The sequence below is a fragment of the Battus philenor genome, unplaced genomic scaffold, assembly GCF_028537555.1.
Source record: "Battus philenor isolate CCGP_79_NKW_IND1 unplaced genomic scaffold, ilBatPhil1.0.hap1 SCAF_3, whole genome shotgun sequence".
NCBI lineage: Eukaryota > Metazoa > Arthropoda > Insecta > Lepidoptera > Papilionidae > Battus > Battus philenor.
This window is the reverse complement of record NW_027181693.1, coordinates 9,528,482-9,550,857: the sequence shown is the minus strand read 5'-3', so window position 1 is coordinate 9,550,857 and position 22,376 is coordinate 9,528,482. Positions and strand designations below refer to the sequence as shown.

Here is a 22,376-nt window from a genome sequence, read left to right as displayed (position 1 = left end):
ACATTTTTTTCACATCCATGTATCTGTTGCGATGTCAGGTTTTTGAAAAAAAATAGCGCTTTTAGTCATGTACTCATAATTACTACATCCAATTCCTTAGATTTTTGAAATTACCTGAAATATTTTTTGACCTTATTTCGCCTTGATATTAGACATAAAGTATAATAAAACATTTTTGTAAAACAAACTTCTGGATTAAATATTTATGTAATTTGATCGCTTAACTTGAACAGAAGCAGTATAAATAAAATACAGAGGTGTAGAAGGTATTGTTCAAAAGACGTTATTCCCAGTCTTCTGCGATGTAGTCTTAACGTATATATATTACAACCATAAAACTTTGTGGTCGAGGGAAAAGAACCGCAGCTTCCCGAGTGTCGTGGGATAACATGAAGGCTAGAAACACCACGACTGCTCTCGCTGCCTGCGGCTCAAATGTCAACCGCACCTATGTAATTACACGCCAGCATGCTGCGTTCATCCGCAAAAAATAAATGAAGCGACCTACTTCGTAATTTAATATTATTGCAATGCATCCAGTTTAAACGTAAGGTAAAAACAATATTTGCGATAAATTAAATTGGGTTATATTTATACCATTACAAAATGTTTAATCTTCTTCATCATTCAACTGTGGGACGTCCACTACGAGTATGTCCAGTAGTGGACGTCCCACACACGTCTTCTTCCAATCAGATCTAAGATCTCAGATTTCGAAAGAGAGCGATAGGTAGAGGCCTAATCCATCGTTTTCTGACGATCTTATAAAGGTACGTCCTGCACTGCCCTTGCCGGTCCATGGTCTCCATCCCAGTATCTTAAGGTCCCAGCGGCCATCTGTTATACGTGCAAAGTGGCCTGCCCACTGCCACTACAACCGACTAGCTATGTTAGTTACTTTCGTTCATTTAGAGATGTCATGAAGAAATCCCGATCTTTTCCTCACCATGGGTGATTGAACGACTGTACTTGCCAAATAAAAAAACACGTTTCTGTGCCTAAGTCATCACTGGTAACACGCATTGATTGTAGACCTTCATCTTTAAGCATTAAGGAATATTGGACAAGAAGTTAATTGATTTTGCCAAACACAGTCGAACAGAGCTGGATTCGACGATTGACCTGTTGCTCAGAGTTGGGATTGTTTGCACAATTAGATAAAAGTTTAATAATTTGTCATTGCTTTTAACAGTATAAAATTTAATTAGATATTTTAATTCTTGAAAAATACTCGCAAAATGAGTCATCATCAAATAGTGAATTATTTCAATATTAATACTTATAATTATCATTAAAAAGGTGAAACATTTTTACATGACTGTCTTAAAAGTATTATTTAGACCTAGAGGAAATATCATATGAGTTGACTGGTTCGGCTTGAAAGATATAACAGTAACAGTAGTGACTGCCGAACTGTTGATATAAAATATGCAATTCCACGTCTTCTCATGTTTTCATAACTCTCGTTTCGTATTCTCTGTAAGCAAGGGGGATCGCATATTGTCTATACCAGGGGTCGCCAACTTGCGGTTCGCAAACCACACGCGGCTCTCTGTAGGAATATTTGGAACATAAGTACGCGAGTTTTCTACTAATTTTTGTGCTGTCACCAAATTTTATAAGAATTATATGAAAGGTGTTTAATATTTAATACTTAAGTTAAATGTACATGCTTTGTATCCTTTTATACATATTATTAATATTTACACGTTTGCAATAAATATTATTGCTATAAAAATATATTTTAAACACCTTTTTAAAAACACCTTTAATTGCTGCTCACGAAAGATTATAAAGTTTAAAAAATGGCTCGGACTATTAAAAAATTGGACCACCCCTCGTCGGTAATTGGTATATAGCAACATTCGAATTTATAATTTTACTTATGTCTTATGTTAGTTAAGCAATTAAGTAAATTAAACAAATAACATAGTCGTTGGTAAGTTTACCCTATTTACTCGTTACTATGTAGTTATTAAGCACGTCAATCAAAAGGCGTCGACATAGACCTATTACATTCGAAAGCCGCGTGCTACGGCATTATTTTAAAAAAGTATTAATTTAAAAAGAGAGTTAACCGCAAGGTTATTTTGCCCGCCGTTCGATAACCGCTCATTTGTTTAAGCCAGTAATTGCGTCGGTAGATCCAGCTCCGATAAATTGCAGGTTCGCGCGCGTAATATATTGCCGTACAGGAATTAACGCTAACAGGTTATATAGCATACAGACACTGCGACACTGGAGTGCTGTAACAAAGCTCCGACGACGCAAAATATAGTGGCAGCGAACGTACCATCCCCATCCACATTATGCATATCCTTTGTGCGACGTCAGCCTACAATGGCTAGCTCGCCTACTGTTAGATGAACATTTTCAACGCCACATTAGCTAATAATACCACACGGACACAGTTTGTTTTTGGATCAACAGTGATTTTTCTTACTTTAATTTTTACAATATTTTTTAATTTTTAGTCAATACTACTTTGGGGGTTTCATCTTTATTTAAAAAATAATTTATGATGTTTATAAAAAAATGAATCACCTCTTATATTATTAACTTAATGTTTCTATTAAAATTTTATTTAATGATAATATGGGAACAAACGAAAAATGTGTTATATTTATGTAACACGATATTATTTGTTTCATTGCGAATAAAGCCTTTTCTGGTGTTGATTCATATAAAATATTTTACATTTAGGGACAGGTGTTTTAATTTACTTAATAGTTTGTATGAGTAAAACTATTGGTTTTACTATTATTTAACCTTCCCCGAGTCTTACGAAAATGTATAACCAATAATAACAACCAACACAATTTTTATACATACATATATATATATACTATAACTTAAATAATCATAGTAATATACTTAGTACTAATATGACCAGAAATTTTATTTTTATTCACGAATTGTCAAAATAATTGAGACAACATGTAAAATATTAAAAAAGTAACATGTCAGATATCAATTTGACACCAGCCAATTTATAATCAAATCATTACTATATATGAACTCCAAAGATCTGCTCCCACGATAGAATAGTATCCAAATAAAAAAAAAACAAGAATGAGATATGCAACCCGTCTTGCAGCGACGCACGAAGATGGAAACTTCGTACACGCACGCATTTTTTGCGACTTGTGTATGACGCAAATTATCAAACTGCACTAGTCTTTTTAATTAGGTTCTGCCACATGACGCCATAGTTTTTAAAAATAAGCGACTATTTAAAAAAAGAATGTCTCATAAAGTTCTATTTAAAATATTTATTGTAGATGAATTTATAAGAATGTCAATTATAACAATGAGCTTATTAATGATTTTTATTGTACACATAACTTCAAAAATTAACACAATATTAAAATAACAACAGAAACGGCGGTCACTAAAGACTGTTTCTTACAATCGTAGTATGGAAACAAAAGAAAGACGAGTAGCGGGTAGTCGATGTGTAGATTGTATGAGATAAGAATATGGTAAATATATTATATATTTTAAAAGGCAAATACGTATCGCAATTGATTTTGTTCATATATAAAGTATAGTGTACCGACGACGTAGTTCAGTCACGGGATGTCACTAGATGCAGTAGGCGTCTATCAGTTGATATAATGATGACTTGTTGACTTTGGTCAAATTGTTCATTGAAAAATTTACAACAACAAATCCAAATTATCATATATATTTAGTGTTTAATATTTACTACAGTCATTATTGTTTTAAGAAAAAGGCTAGAATCTATGATTACATTTGGTAGCATTAAGTATGGTATTTATTGTACAACTTGAAAAAAAAACTTTTTTTCAATTAATTAATCTTATTAAATAAGTTCACAAATTAATTATGCCCGTTATTTATTAGTTATAATTTACGAATACGTATGCTTTCTTTTCCGGTTCAAATGACGCAGTAAGTAGTGCAGAAATAACGGAGAAAATGTAGGTGTTAAATGCATTCTCAGACACATCGCAATTTGCTCGGGGATTAAGCCAGCAACATCTGGCTTTCAGAGAATTATATTACATAACTTACGAATGCATTAAACATTTTATATCTGTGTACGCTTGACTGTCAAAATATTTACAACATTATTTATTTTACACCGGGTAAAAATCGTCATTATATAGCATGTGATCGCTATTAAATTATACGGGCGGTAATTTTTCCAAATACTTAATAAAACTATTACTGAATATTAGCATTATTATGTTAAAATAACATTATATGTATCCATTGATTGACTACAATGAAACCTCGACACCATTAATCAATACAGATAATGTTAAACGGCTTTAAATCACCTATCTATTGTTACAGGACACAGCAGAAGATGGCGTGTGTAGAGAGGATTAGGAACTAATCCAAAATGGCCGTTGCACGAGCGGTCCTGGTCCTTTTAGCATCGACAGTGCAAGCATGGATGCCTGATGCGAATGCGCGAATCCACGTTAAATATGGTAAGGGATCTTTTTACTTAGTAACGAATGCAACTAAAAAATAACTGTCACTTCAAAAATGGAAGACATTCTTAACACAAATTTTGACGTCATATTATATGTCTTTACTTAGATATAAGGTATTGCAACAATTCCGAAAAGTAATTTAATTATTAAATTACACATAAACTGACTGAAAACATCGAAAAATAATATTTAGTAAAGAAAAGCCTGTATCGTTAATAAGTGGTAAAATGTATATACTTAGATATAATTAATCTGCTATTATTACATTCGTAATTCAATCTATAAATCTATAAGATATTTAAATAGAAACAAAATAAAAATAAATTTTCAAAATCATACTTTATAGCGTACCGTTATATGCCCCATGGTTAAACGTGCTCATATAAAATATAATATTTTTCTCTGGCTTGTGTAAAATACAGTTGTTTTACTCGTACGTGCAGTGAACAGAATTTATGAAGAGTAAACATCTCTTAAGGCATGCACTACCGCAGGTGCAACAAGATGCCGGCCGATGTAATTCATATTAAACTCGTGAGAATTTCTGCAACAATCGTTATTAAATCGTAAATTATCAACAGTTTTTTTTTTATTAAAACGTTTTTTTTCTTTCACGTACGTACAATTATACATAATTTTACTCTGAGTTTTGAAACCCTTTGACGGAACCCATGACAAGCTCTTTCCATACTAACCTCAGCTGTACTTTCCTCAGAACACTAGTAATGGAGAGGCCATTTATTGATATGTCTTGATCAGACTAGCGTGTAGATGATCGCCTACGTAGTCTTTTACCTTCTTTTTTTCCCTACAACCAATAGTATATCGAAGTTATTTACGGTTCTGCGAACCTGGTCTTAACTTTAAGCTGATTGGCGGTGGATTTATTAATTCGTCTCGCTGTCCATCTGTAATTTTTTTGTTCTCTAACACCACATTTCAAAAATCTTCATTCTTTTTCGTAACATATAAACACACTGAAAATAAAATGTTATAATATTTCTCGGCCAATATTAAAAAGTGTTCTCGGTTCAAAAAATATGTGTTCAATGTTAAATCATAACAATAAAGTACATAATGAAGACTGCATTTTGACTGTTAACTTAAAGTTAAAAACGTTAATGAGGCAACTTAAATTAATTATACTTACGAATAATTATACTTAATTGATTGCTTATTAATTTTCTTGCAAAAATATTCTTAATTACAATTATTTCACAATACGCATTATATTCATTACTGTAATGATAATAAGTACAGTAATTAGTCACAAATGGATGTGCGTAATTGTAGAATCCCTAATCAAATTCGGCTTGTTACGGCTTAGGCAATACGTGTGACGCTAAGCCGTGCTGGCTAATTTTGTATGCGTAACGCCAAGTCCAATTACTACAAATCCCTAAGAAAACAATAGCATAAGTAATTTTTAAATATAAACTGAGAAAGCCACATGTTTGCAAACCACGGGAATAGACAGTATTTGTTTGCTTGATATTGAAGTATTATGAAAAACACTTGTAGAGAAAAAAATCTAAAATATATGACAAGTGAGACGGGGACAACCTTGTACAAATTTAATAACTAATTATGAAACCGCTGTACCGCTCTTTAGGTATGCGCCCGGCGGTAGGGAAATCGAGTGGTAATAACTATTGCTCTGTTTTGCGCCTCCGCCGTCAACGGTCGCAGCGGCGACCGTCATGCTCACTTTTCTACGGCCCACGCCTCGCCGTGCTTGACTACAGAGCGGTACAGCGGTTTCGGTAGCACTATAGTAATTTATGAAGTTGTCTCCATAATTTTCGAGCCTAAAATTAACATCAGACTATAAGCATCGAAACATGTCTACTTATAAAAGTAAATATCTTAAAGTATACATTAGAAAGTCGATCTAAACACAGAATATTTTTCACCATTGGATCTAAACTGCCAAATAACTGCTGTTCATTACTGCAAAATACATAACTTGTAATTGAAATATTGAAGATGCGTCTTCAATAATTCACCATAACTAAGTCAACATTACCTGTATGACTGTAAAATGGTTCTACAACATTTTTAATATAAAAATAAGAAAAAGAAGACAAGACGCTTGAAACTATTTGACTGTGGATGGCAGAGATAAATGACAAAACATCGAATTTCGCTCGATACAGAACCTCTCATTCTATTTAACATTAATCAAAGTGAATAATGAAAATAGTATTTGCAACGTGTACATAATGGAAGAAATCGTTTGTTTATTATATTTACATATCGTTTTTTCTTTGCGTAAGGTAAAAACGACGACGTTGAATATTTTGTAGTTTGAAGGTCATGACAACGCAAACATTATTATCGTCAACTTATATCATTGCGACGGGGTTAGAACGCCTCGCTCACCTTTTATGCTATTTAACAAAAAACATTTCTTATGTATTTTTCTCGAAGCACCAGGGTCAAAATTTGTTTTCTCTTAGACCACCTCCAAAATTTAGCTGGTTCCGGTGAACAGTACAGCTACAATTATATACCTTTCCACGTTTAAACAAGCGTTGCGTACGAAGGCTCTTTGTAAATTTCAAAGCATTGTACTGAAAACCTTAGTTTATGTATTGTGAACCCATCCCACGCCAACGTTAGACCCCGTTTATCTCCTATGGACCCCTAGCAGTCCACCTGAATCACGTTGAGATCTTATGATTTGAAAGTTCTTCCAAAAAAGGGAACGTTTTATTTTTTATTGACACCTACTGTATATTTTTAATCAAACATATAATAATGTTTTAACAATAATAATCATATAATACTTATATTTAATCATAATAAACATTTTTGAACAATTCCAATCATATATTGTTTAATAGAGACGTAGCCTTCCTTAGTAATTCGCATTAGCCTAGCGTAAACAGCTTTTTCCTTTTAAAATAAAAGCAAAACAAATACCATATTTGGACAGTAACAATGACGTAGGTGAACTATTCTAATCCTTTACTATATGCAATATAAACGATGCGAAGCGAAACGTTTAGTTGGAAAACGAGGAATGTTTACAACAAAGGATGGATACCCGTTGTGTGTTCGGTGATGGAATGAGAACTATGGACAATTACGAGCAATTGTGTGCAACATTTTATATTACGTTTTTTTCTACACAACACAACAAAAGTGGTGATAAAACATCAGCAATAATACTGTAACTTAAATTTAAAAAAAATCCCGGTTACTCTATTTGGCGATCCCTATCCACATCTTTACGCAAATGTTTCAGAACAACGTTTTTTCCATGTTTACTTTTTTTAAAACATTTTATATTGTTTCAGGTGAAGAAACTTCTGAACAATTCGTAGGTAACTCTACAGCGCCGGACCATTTTCGTATTTTAGATAAAGATGACTTCTCCATCATCGTTGGTGGCAGGTTAGTGAAGATTAAACATCATTTTATATTTATTTTATAACTTTTAAAAATAGACATGAAAATACAAAATGAAAATAATAATTCATAGTTTTTAAGAGCATATCATTACGAACGTATAAAAAATATTACCACGATAAAACTCTTCAAAGAAAATGAACAATTAGCTGTTATCAAAATCGGTCACAGAAGTACTTCTATTATCACGAGGTTCATTGCGCACTTTTTATACAACATGTTGTTATTATGTAAATGTATCTATCTACATATATATTTATATTATACGTATCTTAATACTACCACGAGGTCCATATCTCTTTCGATACCACAATAACCGAAGCAATACCCACAGTTCGACGCTTTCCACAAAGGGTCACGATCCACAATAGAGACAGATGCAATGAGAATATAGTCCAATAGGAGTATGTCTTTAGGAATAGTATTGTTAAATTTGTACTTCAATCTAATAAGGAATTTTCGCTACTACATTCTAATTCTAATTTTAAAACATTAATAAATATTGCTTATAAGTAGATCGTCTGTCATTACGCCATGCCATTTACGCCTCCGACTCGAATCAACACACTACAACACTCCTATACAATACAACGAATTTTCGATTCTCTCAGTCCTTCCGCTTCGATAAATAATGGACGACACGTAGCTGTTTGTTCGAAAATTTCCAAACGAGTAACGCTTTCTCGTGGCAATACAGACTTCATAATAGCAAAGTTCACTAGGTTTTTTTAAATACAATGACATACTCAATGCTTAATTTGCAGTCATCGTCTTGAAACAAGAGGTCGCGTCTCAGTATCTCTAGTTACGACGACTTCTAATATGAACATAGTTAAGCGTCACAGATTTTAGGTGGCGGTTATTGTAATATATCATTAACTAAAAAAGCTACCTACAGTTTTTAATGAATACTTTTACTAAAAAAATTCCAAAATTTTTAGTATTCCGTATATTTATTTTACAATTGAAATGTAATTAATGGGTATATATAACATGTATTTTGTAAAAACTGTTCGTAATATGTTTTAACCTTTTTTCGCTGCCTCTGATCAGACAGTCTTTCCTTTCCATGCCATGCCATACCTTTTCCTCTCATGTGGTCATTGGTCGTAAACATAACAAAGTGTCCGGCTCAGTGCCACTTCTCTTTAAAGCATATGTAAATGCATCGATTATTTTAGTTTTTTGTTTAATTAATTTTGCGTATTTTATTACCTTAAGTATGCAGTAACAACGTTTATTATAATATATTGAACCAACGCTAATGGACTTTAAATTTCGTTTTATATTTAGTTAGGTGCACGAAACGTTTTGTAAATATAGCTAAATGTTTATATTCAGACATTTCATACCCGTGACTATATATACATAATCTCTTGTCAATATGAAAGAGTTATTTATGTCATTAATATATGTTTGTCCTTACGGGTACCTTGTATACAGTATTGTAACTATAAACAAAAGTAACCATTGTAGAATATATATTACACTCCTTAGTACCACAATGTTTAAATATAATAATATATTTGTTGGATAATATTAATTATTAATTTGTTTCAGAAACGCTGTCTATAACTTAAGTCTCTACGATTTGTCAGAAAATGTGGAACAGGTAATTTTTTTTTACTTATATGATATACATTTATCTTGAACTTAAAAAACCTCGTTCTACTGGTTAACTTCCTGTATTTTTATGCAATTATAAACAGTTTATGTGTTAAGACCGCGCTCTTATTTCCACTCCGAAACAGTTCCTTATTAGTAGGTATCAACGACAAGTAGTCTTATCTCGTATTTATTTATAAATTGAAATGATATGATAAAGGTGTGGTTAATAGACGGTAGCCGTGCTAAAATATGTGGAACAGATATTCTTATCGTTGCAAACAAAGAAATATCTTAACCTATATTAAAACAATACATGTTTACCCGTTTGTTTACCTGTCATTAACTTTACAGTATTTTTTTATTTATAGGAAATACAATGTAATTGTGTATTATATGCAAGCGAGGCCCTGTGATGAATGAACATAGGAACGTGATTCATTTAAGTACACTACCTACATGCATGATTATGTTCGTTCGCATCATGCTTTAATATATACGCGGAATTCACTGCAACCGTGATTGAGTATTTGCAAGTCAAGAAGGATTTAATGTTCGACGAAACGAATCAAATATTCGATTTGATATTCAATAAAACAGAATATTGCACAGGCACATACAGAATGATTGTTTATAGATGTTAAAGCTTTACAAGTGAGAATATTTGGCTCATTTGTCAGCGCCAAGGTTCAAAACTTATACACCTATTTATAAACAATCTGTATAAACTCTGAAATATGTTTCATCAATTTATTTTTTTCTATTATAATGCAACAGCCTAATAACTTTGTAGTTGACAGGACAAATAGGAAACAATAATTAATTTTATCATGTAGTAATCACAATTCAAAAATTCTTTTCTTATTATAATATCATTACGTTATTTATTATTTCTGAAACCAATGATTTCTTTTATTTTATTTTAGATTATACATTTACACTTAAATATCTTTTATAACTATAACCAATCACCTTGTATTATATTTGAACCTTCGAATAGGTATACAGGTTGTTTCATCATCGTCGAGCAGAAACCTAGTAATAGGGTAGTGGTTTAGTAAAAAAAGCAAGTTACGTTTTTTTCGGACGGTTAAAGTTGGATATAGTAATGGTTTTGAATACATGGCAGGACAAAATAATACGTTTTTATTCAAAACCAGGCCAAAAGAGTATGAATCTTTATGTCATTTACAGAAGGATTAATCACGATAATGTGAAAGTAAAAAGAAGTACAAAAATAAAAATGAGTAGCGTAATCACGGTAATAGAATATTACATGATTCAAAAAATGTTTACTATTTTAAATAGTAATAACTTTTAAAAATAAAATTTATTTATAGGACAACATGTATGTCGAGGAAAATGCTTTCGTCCTCTTATTGAAATTCTTTAAAAAAGATAGTTATATATAAACAAAGTAAGCTCGTGCAATCGTAGGCCGTTGAGACCGAAAGCTTCTCTTGGAGCTACCACGGGCCCCCATAAGGTACCATCGACAAAGTCAGGTTCGATGAAAGTCGCTGGACGCGGCAAGCGCGAGACCGCCCATTGCGGCAATCTTTGGAAGAGGACTATGCCTAGATATGACCGTCCATAGACTGACATAAATTAACTAATGAATCCGTAGGTACAACAACAACACATTACTGATGATATTATTATATTGATTTAGAATTTCCTAATGATGACGTATTTGTGGCAATAAATATAATTTTAATTTATTTAAAAAAATTACGACATAATGATGTTATTCGTAAAAACTGCTTGTTGAGAAACATTCAAATTATAAAAGTTTAGCCGCGAAAATTTGTTTGTTATATTAGCATTTCCACAAGTCAAAAAGTTATCCTAAACCTTGTTACAACGAGTCTTGTCTTAAATTGCCTTCCGCGTTATATATTCATATACTGCGATATCTCCGTCGTGCAATGCCACAGTTTGATAGAATTGCTAAAGTTACATTACACACTTTTGATGAACGCGCACGCGATGTAGTTCACCTACTTTTTGTTCACGGCGCAATAAAAGTTTGTTCAAATTAAAATTGTATATAAATTACTGTTGCACCAATTATATTACCCCACTTTGACCTTACGTTAAGAGTAAACAAAATTTATTACACGCAATATCATTTACATGAGACACTTTAAAGCGGCATGTGCTATATAACAGTAACTATATAAGTACACATCGAAGTCATAAACGAAAGGGTTCCGCGTAGCGCTTTACCCAATGGGGAAAGTGGAATTTTTAACCTTTCAGAATAAAAAAAGCGGGACTCATATAAGGGTAGGGTCCCAAGTAGTTGTTTCCCCTTCACCCACCGCAAAAGCCATCTCAATGTTTAGATTACCATTACAGATTGGATTCATAAAGACTTAAAAGGATAAAAAAATGTAACTGAAAATGTGATACAGATATGTTTTCTCAATGACAGTACTTTCATTGCGAACTCATATAAAATATATTTAATTGTCAAAACCATATGAACGGTTCACACAAAATTAATGGCATTACAAAATGCGCATAAAATAATCAAATACACAGCGGTCAGGAGTTGGGCTTGGCTCGGAGCCATGTGCCACCAGATATTGGTAAATTTTCACTTCTGTCAAAACCATATTTAGTCTATATTTCGTTAGGTCGCGTTCTGTAGGAAACTTCGGCAATTTGTAAGTCAATTATTCACTCTGAACAAATCCTTGCATTTGAAAAACTACTTTTACACAGTATACATCGATTATTCAGAAATGTTACATAAACGAGACATAATGTTATGTAAAATCTTAATTACTAAAAACTGCTGTAAGTGATATCTACAATTTAGCAAAATAATATCTTTTCTATTGATTCGCACATGACTTACCTATTTTAATCTCCCTCTACAAAAAATGCTTAAAATATGAACAGTAAACATTTAAATTTTAGAAAGAAATAGTTATGACAATATTACATTTAGTTTATGAATAATTAATCATCCTCAAAATAGATCTCTCTATGTAAATCTCCACCATAAAAGATTAATAACAAATGTGTTTAAATCATAAAAATTCTAACATACATTCGAATATTTATCCTGCTAAAAAATGTAAATTATCTTATTATTATAACAAAATAAAGCTTAGTTATTCATGATAAATAATTATCATAACTTCAAACTTCCTGTTGTTGGTTTCAAGTGAACTGTAAAGGCGATTTGTGAAAGTCAATGTATGGTCAATTCTTGTTTAATGAAACCAGTATTTTCAATAACGCGTTCAATTAATATGACATTCGTTTACCACGATCGTTGCTTGAGTAAAGTGACTGTTGCCTTAACGCTTTTGAACAATTCATTTTGTTCTTATATATTAAAAGATAACTTTAAAAATATTGCGTATAATTTTTGTTATGTTTTTATTTTTATTATAGCTTCACATTATTGATTTTTAAGTTTTTATTGTAGAAATTTATGTAAAAAATATTTTTCTAATTTTCTATACATACCAGTACTAGGTGTTAATCCTATATTACTGGGTACCACGCACATCCACCAAGACAATATAAGACTAACCAATGATGTCGAAAAAGGATTTTTTATTATCTATATTGATTGTAAATCACAAGTTTACAAGCGTGTTTTGTGTTTATTCATATTTAATCAGTAATTTAGTGACGTCATGATTACGATAACACCAGTTAGATTTTTATTAAAAAAATGTTAATGTCCTACATAGATTTTTTCAAAAAAAATTTTTTTTTTTTGCTTGAGCAGCGCCTAGAATGGCAGTCGACGGACGCACACAGAGAACTGTGCCAATTGAAGGGCAAGTCGGCGGACGAATGCCAGAATTACCCGCGCGTGGCCGCGCGCTCGCATGGCCGACTGCTCGTATGCGGCACCAATGCATTCAAACCGCTGTGCCGCCGGTACGACACCACCAGACACCCGCCCAACTACCGCATCGAGGAGTTCGACGGCTCTGGCCGATGCCCATACGACCCTCAACATAACTCCACTGCTATATACACAGGCAAGTTGATTTGTTTGACTTTTAAGCAAAAACGGTTCAAATTAATACACCACTCACATTTTTACGTACTGGCTACCCCAAACTCAATGCTGTCAAAAATTATACAGATTTGAAAAATAAATAAAAACACGAATTTGTTATATTTATTATTTTAGTGATATAACAATAAACGAAGATTACTTATAAAAATCTATTTTCTTATTTAAAATGAAACTAAATTATTCGACAGTACAGTGAAGGTCACGTGAAATTACTGGATGCGGGCAGCTCAATACCGGACATTGTGGCAATCTTAAAGTCTATGCTTGCTGTAGGCATCTATTAGCTGACATGATGAATATAAATTTTCATACACTGTAATACTAGATATAATGTATTAGTATTAATATATCTCATTTAACTACATCCTAAAACAACTTTTTGATTTTGATTTACGTCGAATTGTCTACATCTACTTATATGGTAGATAAAATCAAACAACCGCCGAAGTTTTCAACTTTGGTTTAGTACAACTGTTTTATCTTAAAAATAATTCTCTCTGTAAGAATCTTCCTCGACCATTAACCAAAATTTTAAAATAATTATTTCATATATTTTCTTTTCGTACCGAACTGTGACTGCTGCCCAAATGGCATTCCGTACAGTAAACCTAGACTAAGATCTCTTGTAAAGAACCGAAGCTCAAGAGCTCCTGGGGGCAGCTTCGGTTCGGGTCCCTGCAGACTACTATTTTACCGGATGGGGAGGCCTCTGAGCTTATATCGCTTCGGTGAATGCTCCATGGAGTAACTAGGATCAAGGGTCCCCACGAAGGAACCCTCGGCTAGAGTTGTCACGCGTCAATAATACCCGCTGAGCATTCCGATACAAGAGCGCCCAAGAGGGCCAAACCTCGGATTGCCCGGTTACTATTGCGCTGGAAGAAGTAGCGAAAGAAACGAAAAAAAAGAACATTTAGATATTATTAAAAACATATGACGTTTTGTTAAGTTAAAATAATCATTTGCAATTATTAAAAATATATAATTGTTAATGTCCATAGTTTTAATATAAAATATGAGCGATATACTTTAATAATTAGAGTTATCTTTGTTTATAGTTTCTTGATCTATTGAGGAATCAAAATAAATTTTAATATGTTTAACCTAGATTATTACTGTTGAAACATGCGGGCTAGCAGATACATAAACCGGTGGCCAATAGCATTTAAAATTGGGTTCGCCAATTTCATATCGAACAATGCTAAGAATTTATTACATGAACACACGTGTCGACTAGGGCCGGGTGAACAACGTCGAAGACCACCGCGTTGGTACTAAACCGTTTATATAACATTATGATCATAGCTTTTCTGATTGTAAAAGACAAATTTGTTGCTGTGTAACTCCAGGTTTTATTTTTTAAAAGCTTCTCTACTGCCAAAGCAAATACAGCTTTTAATTACAAAGAAAATTGTGCTCGCTTTTTTTACAACCTTTTCCCATCTTTGTGTGTACTTTTTGAGGCTATCCAAGAATCAACCATTTTTTGATGTCTTCAACTGAGCGGAACTCTTGATCAATCCTTAACATATTTATCATAATTACACTTTAAAATTTAAATTAACTAATTCGTTATTACTCGCAAAATTTTGTCTAATTAAATCCTAAAAAGTTTACAGAAAATTTTCTTCTGTAGTTTTATACGGTACGTCATTTTAAATAACACAAAATTAGATAGTATTAAAAACAAAGCACTGTAAAAAATCATTAAGTAAAAAATAACGAGAAAACCATAAACCAAGTGCTAAACGCACCGCTACACAAATCGACTACACCGTTATAATGTTATTCCGCATTATTTTCATCAAATATGAGTAAAAATATCTAAAACATAAAATTGAATTTAGGACACGTATCGACATGTATTTTAAGGGGTAATGTTTTAACAAGTCGCGATATATAAACATTTTAAGCAAAAGCGGCTTACAAACAGTCTAACGGTTTAGATTGAAAGGTGAGGATGAGTACGATGCCCTTGAAAAGGCACGGCGCGACTTAAGTCACTGGGTCGCCGGTCTTTTTTACCCTCTCACAAAACATCTGCCATAAATAACTATTTACGACATAACTTCACCATTATACTTTTTTGTTTTATGTGAATGAAATACCATCGTATAACTGTCCTCGCGGGAAAAAGGATAGGTCTTGTCGAACCAGCACCGATCAAAACCAACACGAGTTCCCTCTATCTTTGCTCTATGGCAGGACCCGTAACAACGGGTTTCCCAGCTGCCTCGTCAGGAAAAAAATCTCCTTTTTTCCTTTCAAGGAAAAGCTCGCCGAAACCTAGATCTCTCCCTCTCTCTCGGCCTCTATACCTAACACACACAACAGCCTCTGCCTAGTACGTCACACAATGGCCAGTGGGCAAAGAAACCAAATACTCACAAGTAAGGGCCGATCCTACCTTTTGCAGTGGATCTAGTCTTTGGTCAATACAGAAGTCACTAATGCGACTCAACTCTCTTTGAAATGGGCCGATCAAGTTCACTTAAAGCGGGCCAGTCAAGTAGGTTCCCCTTTGCTTCATTGAGGATGACTAAGTTACGTCTATTGAACTCCCCGCCGTAACATTAAATAGGTCGGAAAGGGGCCAAAAACGTAACAATATACTCATTAAAATGTCAATAACCTAAAAAATATATATACTTGTCATGTTATAATAATAGTATGTACAATACTTATCGTGAGATAATAAATTCGACTATATTTTGAGGACGGAATTAGCATGTTATACCCGTGCTGTTGACTATTAACAAGTTTCAATAAGAAAAAAAAATCAATTAACAAAAAACAAAATTTACTTTATAATTTCCTACAGTCTATGTAGTACGATACAGTTGATGACAAGTAACGAAATTAAGGATTATTCCTGACATGATCCCTGATGTGGCTTGCCTGTTGCCAAACTCTAAAATGTCCTATCTCACATGTCTAGTATAATTACATATGGATTTAAACTAGGAGCATTATTATAAAGTATACACACGTCTGCCGTACCAAAATCTACACAGGAAATATACATCCAAAGTAGCTCAAGTTACACGAAATTATTCTCCAGATGGCCATTTATACACTGCAACCGCTGCTGACTTCTCGGGCACGGACCCGCTGATCTATCGCGAGCCAGTGAGGACCGAGCGGTCCGACCTGCGTCTGCTGAACGACCCATCCTTCGTTGGAGCCGTCGCTTCCACGAGCCACGTCTACTTTTTCTATCGAGAAACCGCGGTCGAATATATGAACTGTGGAAAGGTCAGTGCACTAATATCTCTCATGCCTACTATTCTAAAAAACGCGATATGATAGTGTCGCTACACAGCTGTGCGATGCTCACTTGTTTTCCCATAACTCATTAGCAATATGTAACTTCTGAATATTTATTTCAGGCTGTGTATTCGAGAGTGGCAAGAGTTTGCCTCAACGATAAAGGTGGACCTCACACATTTAGCGACCGATGGACTTCCTTTTTAAAAACAAGACTAAATTGTTCCGTACCTGGAGAATATCCCTTTTATTTTGACGAAATTCGTAAGTTAAACATTAATTGCGTTATTTATAATCCTTAAAGCATAATATAATATTAACCAATTGGAAATCATTACAGAGGCTACTACGGAACTCATCAACGGCGTATACGGTAGCGGAAGCAGTAGAAACGATATTATTTATGCCGTTTTCACAACACCACAGAATGCGATAGGTGGCTCGGCGGTCTGCGCGTTTGCTATGAGAGATATTTTGGACGCCTTCGACGGGCCCTTCAAAGGCCAAGAGGGCATGAACTCGAACTGGTTGCCTTTAGAGAAAGAAAAAGTACCACAACCAAGACCGGGATCCTGCGTGGAAGACAGTAGAACTCTTTCGGACTCTGGTGTAAACTTTATAAAGACGCATCCGCTAATGGATAAAGCAGTGCCGGCGTTCTTGGCGCGCCCGATTCTTATAAGAGTTAGCTTGCAGTACAGATTTTCAGCCATTGCGATCCATCCCCAGGTGCAAGCTATGAACGGTAACAAGTACGACGTCATGTACATAGGTACTGATGATGGACGGGTTATTAAGGCTGTGAATGTGGCCGCCAACGACGGCTCCTTCGACGCCAGCGTAGACGAATACAGCAGAAATCCAGTTAGGACTGCAGTTATATCCGAAGTCCAAGTTTTACCGTCCGGCATACCGATAAAACAGATGCACGTCGCGCTCACCACGGAGAAACTGATTGTCGCTTCAGGCGATATTATTAAGGGTGTATCGCTTTCGCATTGCACCAACGTTCTATCGTGCAGGTAAATGTTCCCTCGAAGCATTTGCATGTTTATCTTATAGTTTCGTGTTTGTAGTTGATACGCTCGTTTATATTGGAGCCATGAAGAAATATATTATCCGTTTTATTATTTTACTTAAAAGAAAAATATACTTGTTAGTTTTATCTACTTTGTTCGAAGTGCGCCTTTGTTTGTTACTATATATACTATTCATTGTATATCGACACGAAGACGTATCTTATCGACAAAGTAAAGATTAATTTATTAGATAACACAAATAACTCTATTACTCATCAAAAGTTGAGTAGTAAATTGTATTCTTTCTCAATTTTATAATATGCAATCATGACTCAACTCAATTTGAAATGCGATTAATGATACATAAAATAAAAATAAGTGACTTATTTCAGTGTAACAAGGCTCACAGGTGGCCTAGCTGCTTATCCTACGTGGATATACCCGATTTTTCACATAACGTTTAATGTGTTAAACAATATTTGATTTTATATCTGTTTTGTCTACAGAGAATGCGTTGCATTACAAGACCCACACTGCGCCTGGGATTCGAAACAACAGCAGTGCTCGTGGGTTGGAAACAGACAGTTCCCTAACCCGGAGAGGTTCCTCCAGAACGTGGAGTATGGCAAGACTGAAGTGTGCAACAAACTACCCGCGCTGTTACCCAGCGACAGGCATAGCAATCGAAACCCGGCCACCAAGAAACCCGCCCAGAGCGAACCGAATTTACGCCAGCAGGACGATATACAGAACGAAATCCTCATCGAAGTTGTTGAAACAAATGTTTTATCCGAAGACAAAACACCCAGCAACCATAAGCATGAAACAGGTAATTTTAGTTTACAAAAACAGCTTCTCAATATTGAACGATTATAAGCCACCACATTACATAAAGTTGTTACATATTTTGTTTTAGCAGACAAAAAACTTAACTTTTATTTTGATTCAATATACACATATGGTAAGATTTACCGTAAACTCGTCACAAAGCCACCAGACAGCTCCCATATTATACAGGTGATTGGGAATAGGTGTAAATATTTGAAAGTATTTGTTGACATATAAGCTATATTGATGAACATTCAGTTTTTGAAGCTTTTACATCTATAACCAACCAAGCTGTAGATTGGTAGACCATAAAATTAACTTGTATATATGTTCCAAACCATAATAACATAGTAGACAATTCATGATATTGTAATGTTTTGTGTAGATTTACTGACGGTCGAGGCTGCAGATGGGAATATCTACAGTGCGCAGGCGTTACTGACGGCGGTGGTGGCCTCGTGTCTCGTCACGCTGATGCTCGGCTTCGTGATTGGATATTTATTCTCGAGACGATTTCGACACCCGTTTTTTGCCGATACATCGCCCTTCAATGAACAACACAATCATTTAAACAGGTAACATTCATTCAAAAAGCCTACAGACATTTAAACGGCAGATGATCTTGCCACCGCTCACTTATATAGATCATCATTTCAGTCGTAGAACGACCAGTACTGAACATAGGCCGCCCTATATTTTCATAAAAACTTATTGAATGGGGTCTGCATCCAGGGTCTTACGACGGCCTTAACTAGATCGACTATTGACCATGTGAGTGTTGCGTGCTGCGTTTACCGTGCTCTGCTCTGCTACTGTCTCTGCTCCGAAACCTTTAGTTCCCGGGGACCTTGTACGAGTGAAGCACACGTGCTATCCTCCTACAACTTGGACTTGATACTGAAACTTACTTAAAAATCTCAGCGGCCATCTGTTTTGTCCACTTGGTGGTCAGCACCCTGCCACATCAACTTGCTAATCTGTTATAGTGTTTAATATTTTTGTTCCTGTACGGAAAAAAAAAATATTTTTTGAAAACAATCATCAAGATCAACAATAAATCTATTTACCTACATACCGCACCCTGATATGAAATTTATTTACTACTTATTTATTCCACCGTTATGCAATATTTTAGTTGTAACATCGACAATCTTAATATAACAATAATCTCACAGCAAAAAAATTTCAGATTGAGTCCTTTGGAGACTCCACTCAATGTAAACTCCGGGTACATGCCGCCTCGGTCAAAAAATGTCAACATGGTGGCTAACGTCGGACCGTTAGTCAAGCAAGACAATTTGCACCTCGAGCTGGGCAAGGATCGCGCCCTGGACCTGAGAAATTCCACTGAGTCATTGGATAAAGACCTGAAGTGTGGAACGCTACAGAAGGTTAAAAAAACTTACATTTGAAACGTACGACAGACGATATATGGTTCAATTACGAAGTGATATTGACAATGAATGTGTGTGACGTGCCAAGTGTCCCCAGCGACACGGCTGGGACGGATTGTAAGAATTGTGACGAATTTTAACAAATGTAAATATTGTGTTCTTGTATTGTATCGGACTTGTACAGTTTGTGTACGTAGTGACCACTCTTTTTTTTCTTTCAAGCAGTGAAATATTGCATTTAGATTTTAGATTTTAATAATAGGAATGATTTCTTTCAGTATTTTTATCAGTTTCAGATCATAAAACTATTTATTTGTTGCTTGATTTTAATAAGTAGTTTTATAATCTGTGAACATAAATAACGTGAATATTTAATGCTGTTTGCTAATGATGGATTTCAGTTCTTTTTATAAAACAAACATGATGAACTACTTGCAGATTCCCTCATGATTCCATCATTTCAGTGTTGAATATTCACATTTTACATTCCATGTTATTATAATAAATACTTAGAATAATAAAAGTGCAGCTCTTTGTAAATATAAATATGTATATAAAGTGAAGAAGCTAGGACATCGTGGTTGACATAGTCCCACTAGACGAAACTATATAAAACTCTGTGTTGACAGTTTTTCATGTATCATGCATATAAAATATTGCGAAGCAGTACTAGCTCAAACAGCTGTGGCGTGTAACATTTAATGAATTATTTTACATTATTTTTCATTTTTATTATGGATTATGGTTATTAAATATAATGCTGTGCTAAGTGCATAGGTGCCTTGTAGGTTGCCAATTTAGTGCCTAATGTATTTTAGGATACATCACAAAAGAGTTTTAATAGATATTTAGTATCCTGTTGTATGTAATTTCTGTTTTTATTGACTCGAAAGTAACTACGAGGTTGGTTGGATCTGCTTTGTAAATAGACATACCCACAAAGTGTAAGACTGTAAGAATATTTTTTCAAATATTATTTTGACGTATATATAATGACTCCCAAATTTCACCCATCTAAAAAGTTCGTCGATATACTATGAGTACTTCGATGTCTCTTATATTTATTAATAAAATTATTTTTGAATTACCCAGAATGGGATTTCAAACACTAGGCTGAAAAAACCACCAGAGATTAAAAAATTAGAAGAATTCCCACCGTTTAACAAAGTTTTCTATAGTAAGTTGGAAATTGATTGTTTTATTTGTTCTACAATACGGTAGAATTTTTATAGTTTAATTGTGAATTTTAAAAACCTTTTCCCAAACATATTTTAAAAATATTTACGTTGTATAACAGAAAATAATAAAAAATATGTATGAGAAACAATACACAACACATTCAATTATCAATCGGAAAATTATTGTATTTCAAGATTATGTATTATTTATATACTTTTATTGAATAAAACAAATTAAATAACAAAGTTTTTTAATATACTATGAAAATGGACAAATAACTATCCTTATCTTATGCCATGATATCCTTTTCAAATTTCAGTATATTCATATTGACAGTCACTATTATAATTTTTTTATTTTAAAGATCGGCCGACCAGGTGCTTTGTATTATTTTTTTTATGGCCCCCGCTATTGAGAGCCTCTCGTACCCCTGTTTTGTTTGGGACAGGGACTTTATTTACAAATATTTTTTTTTCATGGTTTTATCTTTATTCTACACTCACTTTCATTCTTCTCAATTTCTTTTATTCTTTCCTTTTATCCTTCACAATATCTTGCAATTCTTTTTTCTTTCATTCCGTCTTGCTTTCATCGCCTTCCTTTCCTCATCTTTTTTACTCTTAGGTGGCTAGGTACAATTTTATTTCTAATCTGTATTTCTATCATTATTTTTTACTATTACAGATTTGTTTAGATTAGACTTTTTTCTTTTACATGTGTTTTATATGTGCATTTTGGTTAAAGTTTTCTTATTTGGTTTTATTATTTTTTATTGTATTGCTTACCACCCTGCGATCAAACGATAGAAATGATGGGCGAAGGTTGTCGTCGCCCATCATTACGGCGATGCTTTCCGTGTCTATTTTCATTTTAATCGACGTTTCTACTGGCACTGCGCATCCTCGCATGTGCGGGACAATAGGCCACAAGGTGGGCCACGGTCTGGTCCACGCCCGGTTCACAGTAGCACGAGGGGTCCTCCTTGAACTTGAACCTGTGAAGGTACTCAGAGAACCCCCCGTGCCCCGGGCCAGAGCTGGGCCAAGACCGCGTCCACCCCGACTTTGCGGAGCACGCGATAGGACTGCGTGGCATTCGGGAAAAATATCCTTTACCGAAGCCGTCTCTCCTTCCACATACCTCCTAT

At 34.2% G+C, this 22,376-nt stretch overlaps 1 protein-coding gene across 2 annotated transcripts in view; it reads left to right on the top strand.

Annotated features, from left to right (window-relative positions):
• The window catches only part of LOC137926799 (semaphorin-1A-like), a 117,468-nt gene extending 96,051 nt beyond the window's left edge, over window positions 1–21,417 (top strand). For both annotated transcript variants that reach the window (XM_068770501.1, XM_068770500.1), the window contains exons 2-11: window positions 4,324–4,463; window positions 7,772–7,868; window positions 9,444–9,495; window positions 13,243–13,501; window positions 16,604–16,797; window positions 16,932–17,073; window positions 17,150–17,831; window positions 18,335–18,657; window positions 19,042–19,231; window positions 19,846–21,417. In XM_068770501.1, the coding sequence (XP_068626602.1) occupies window positions 4,373–4,463; window positions 7,772–7,868; window positions 9,444–9,495; window positions 13,243–13,501; window positions 16,604–16,797; window positions 16,932–17,073; window positions 17,150–17,831; window positions 18,335–18,657; window positions 19,042–19,231; window positions 19,846–20,068 (2,253 nt within the window). In that variant the 5' untranslated portion in view covers window positions 4,324–4,372 and the 3' untranslated portion in view covers window positions 20,069–21,417. The remainder of the gene's footprint in view (window positions 1–4,323; window positions 4,464–7,771; window positions 7,869–9,443; window positions 9,496–13,242; window positions 13,502–16,603; window positions 16,798–16,931; window positions 17,074–17,149; window positions 17,832–18,334; window positions 18,658–19,041; window positions 19,232–19,845) is intronic.
• The last annotated feature ends 959 nt before the right edge of the window (window positions 21,418–22,376 follow it).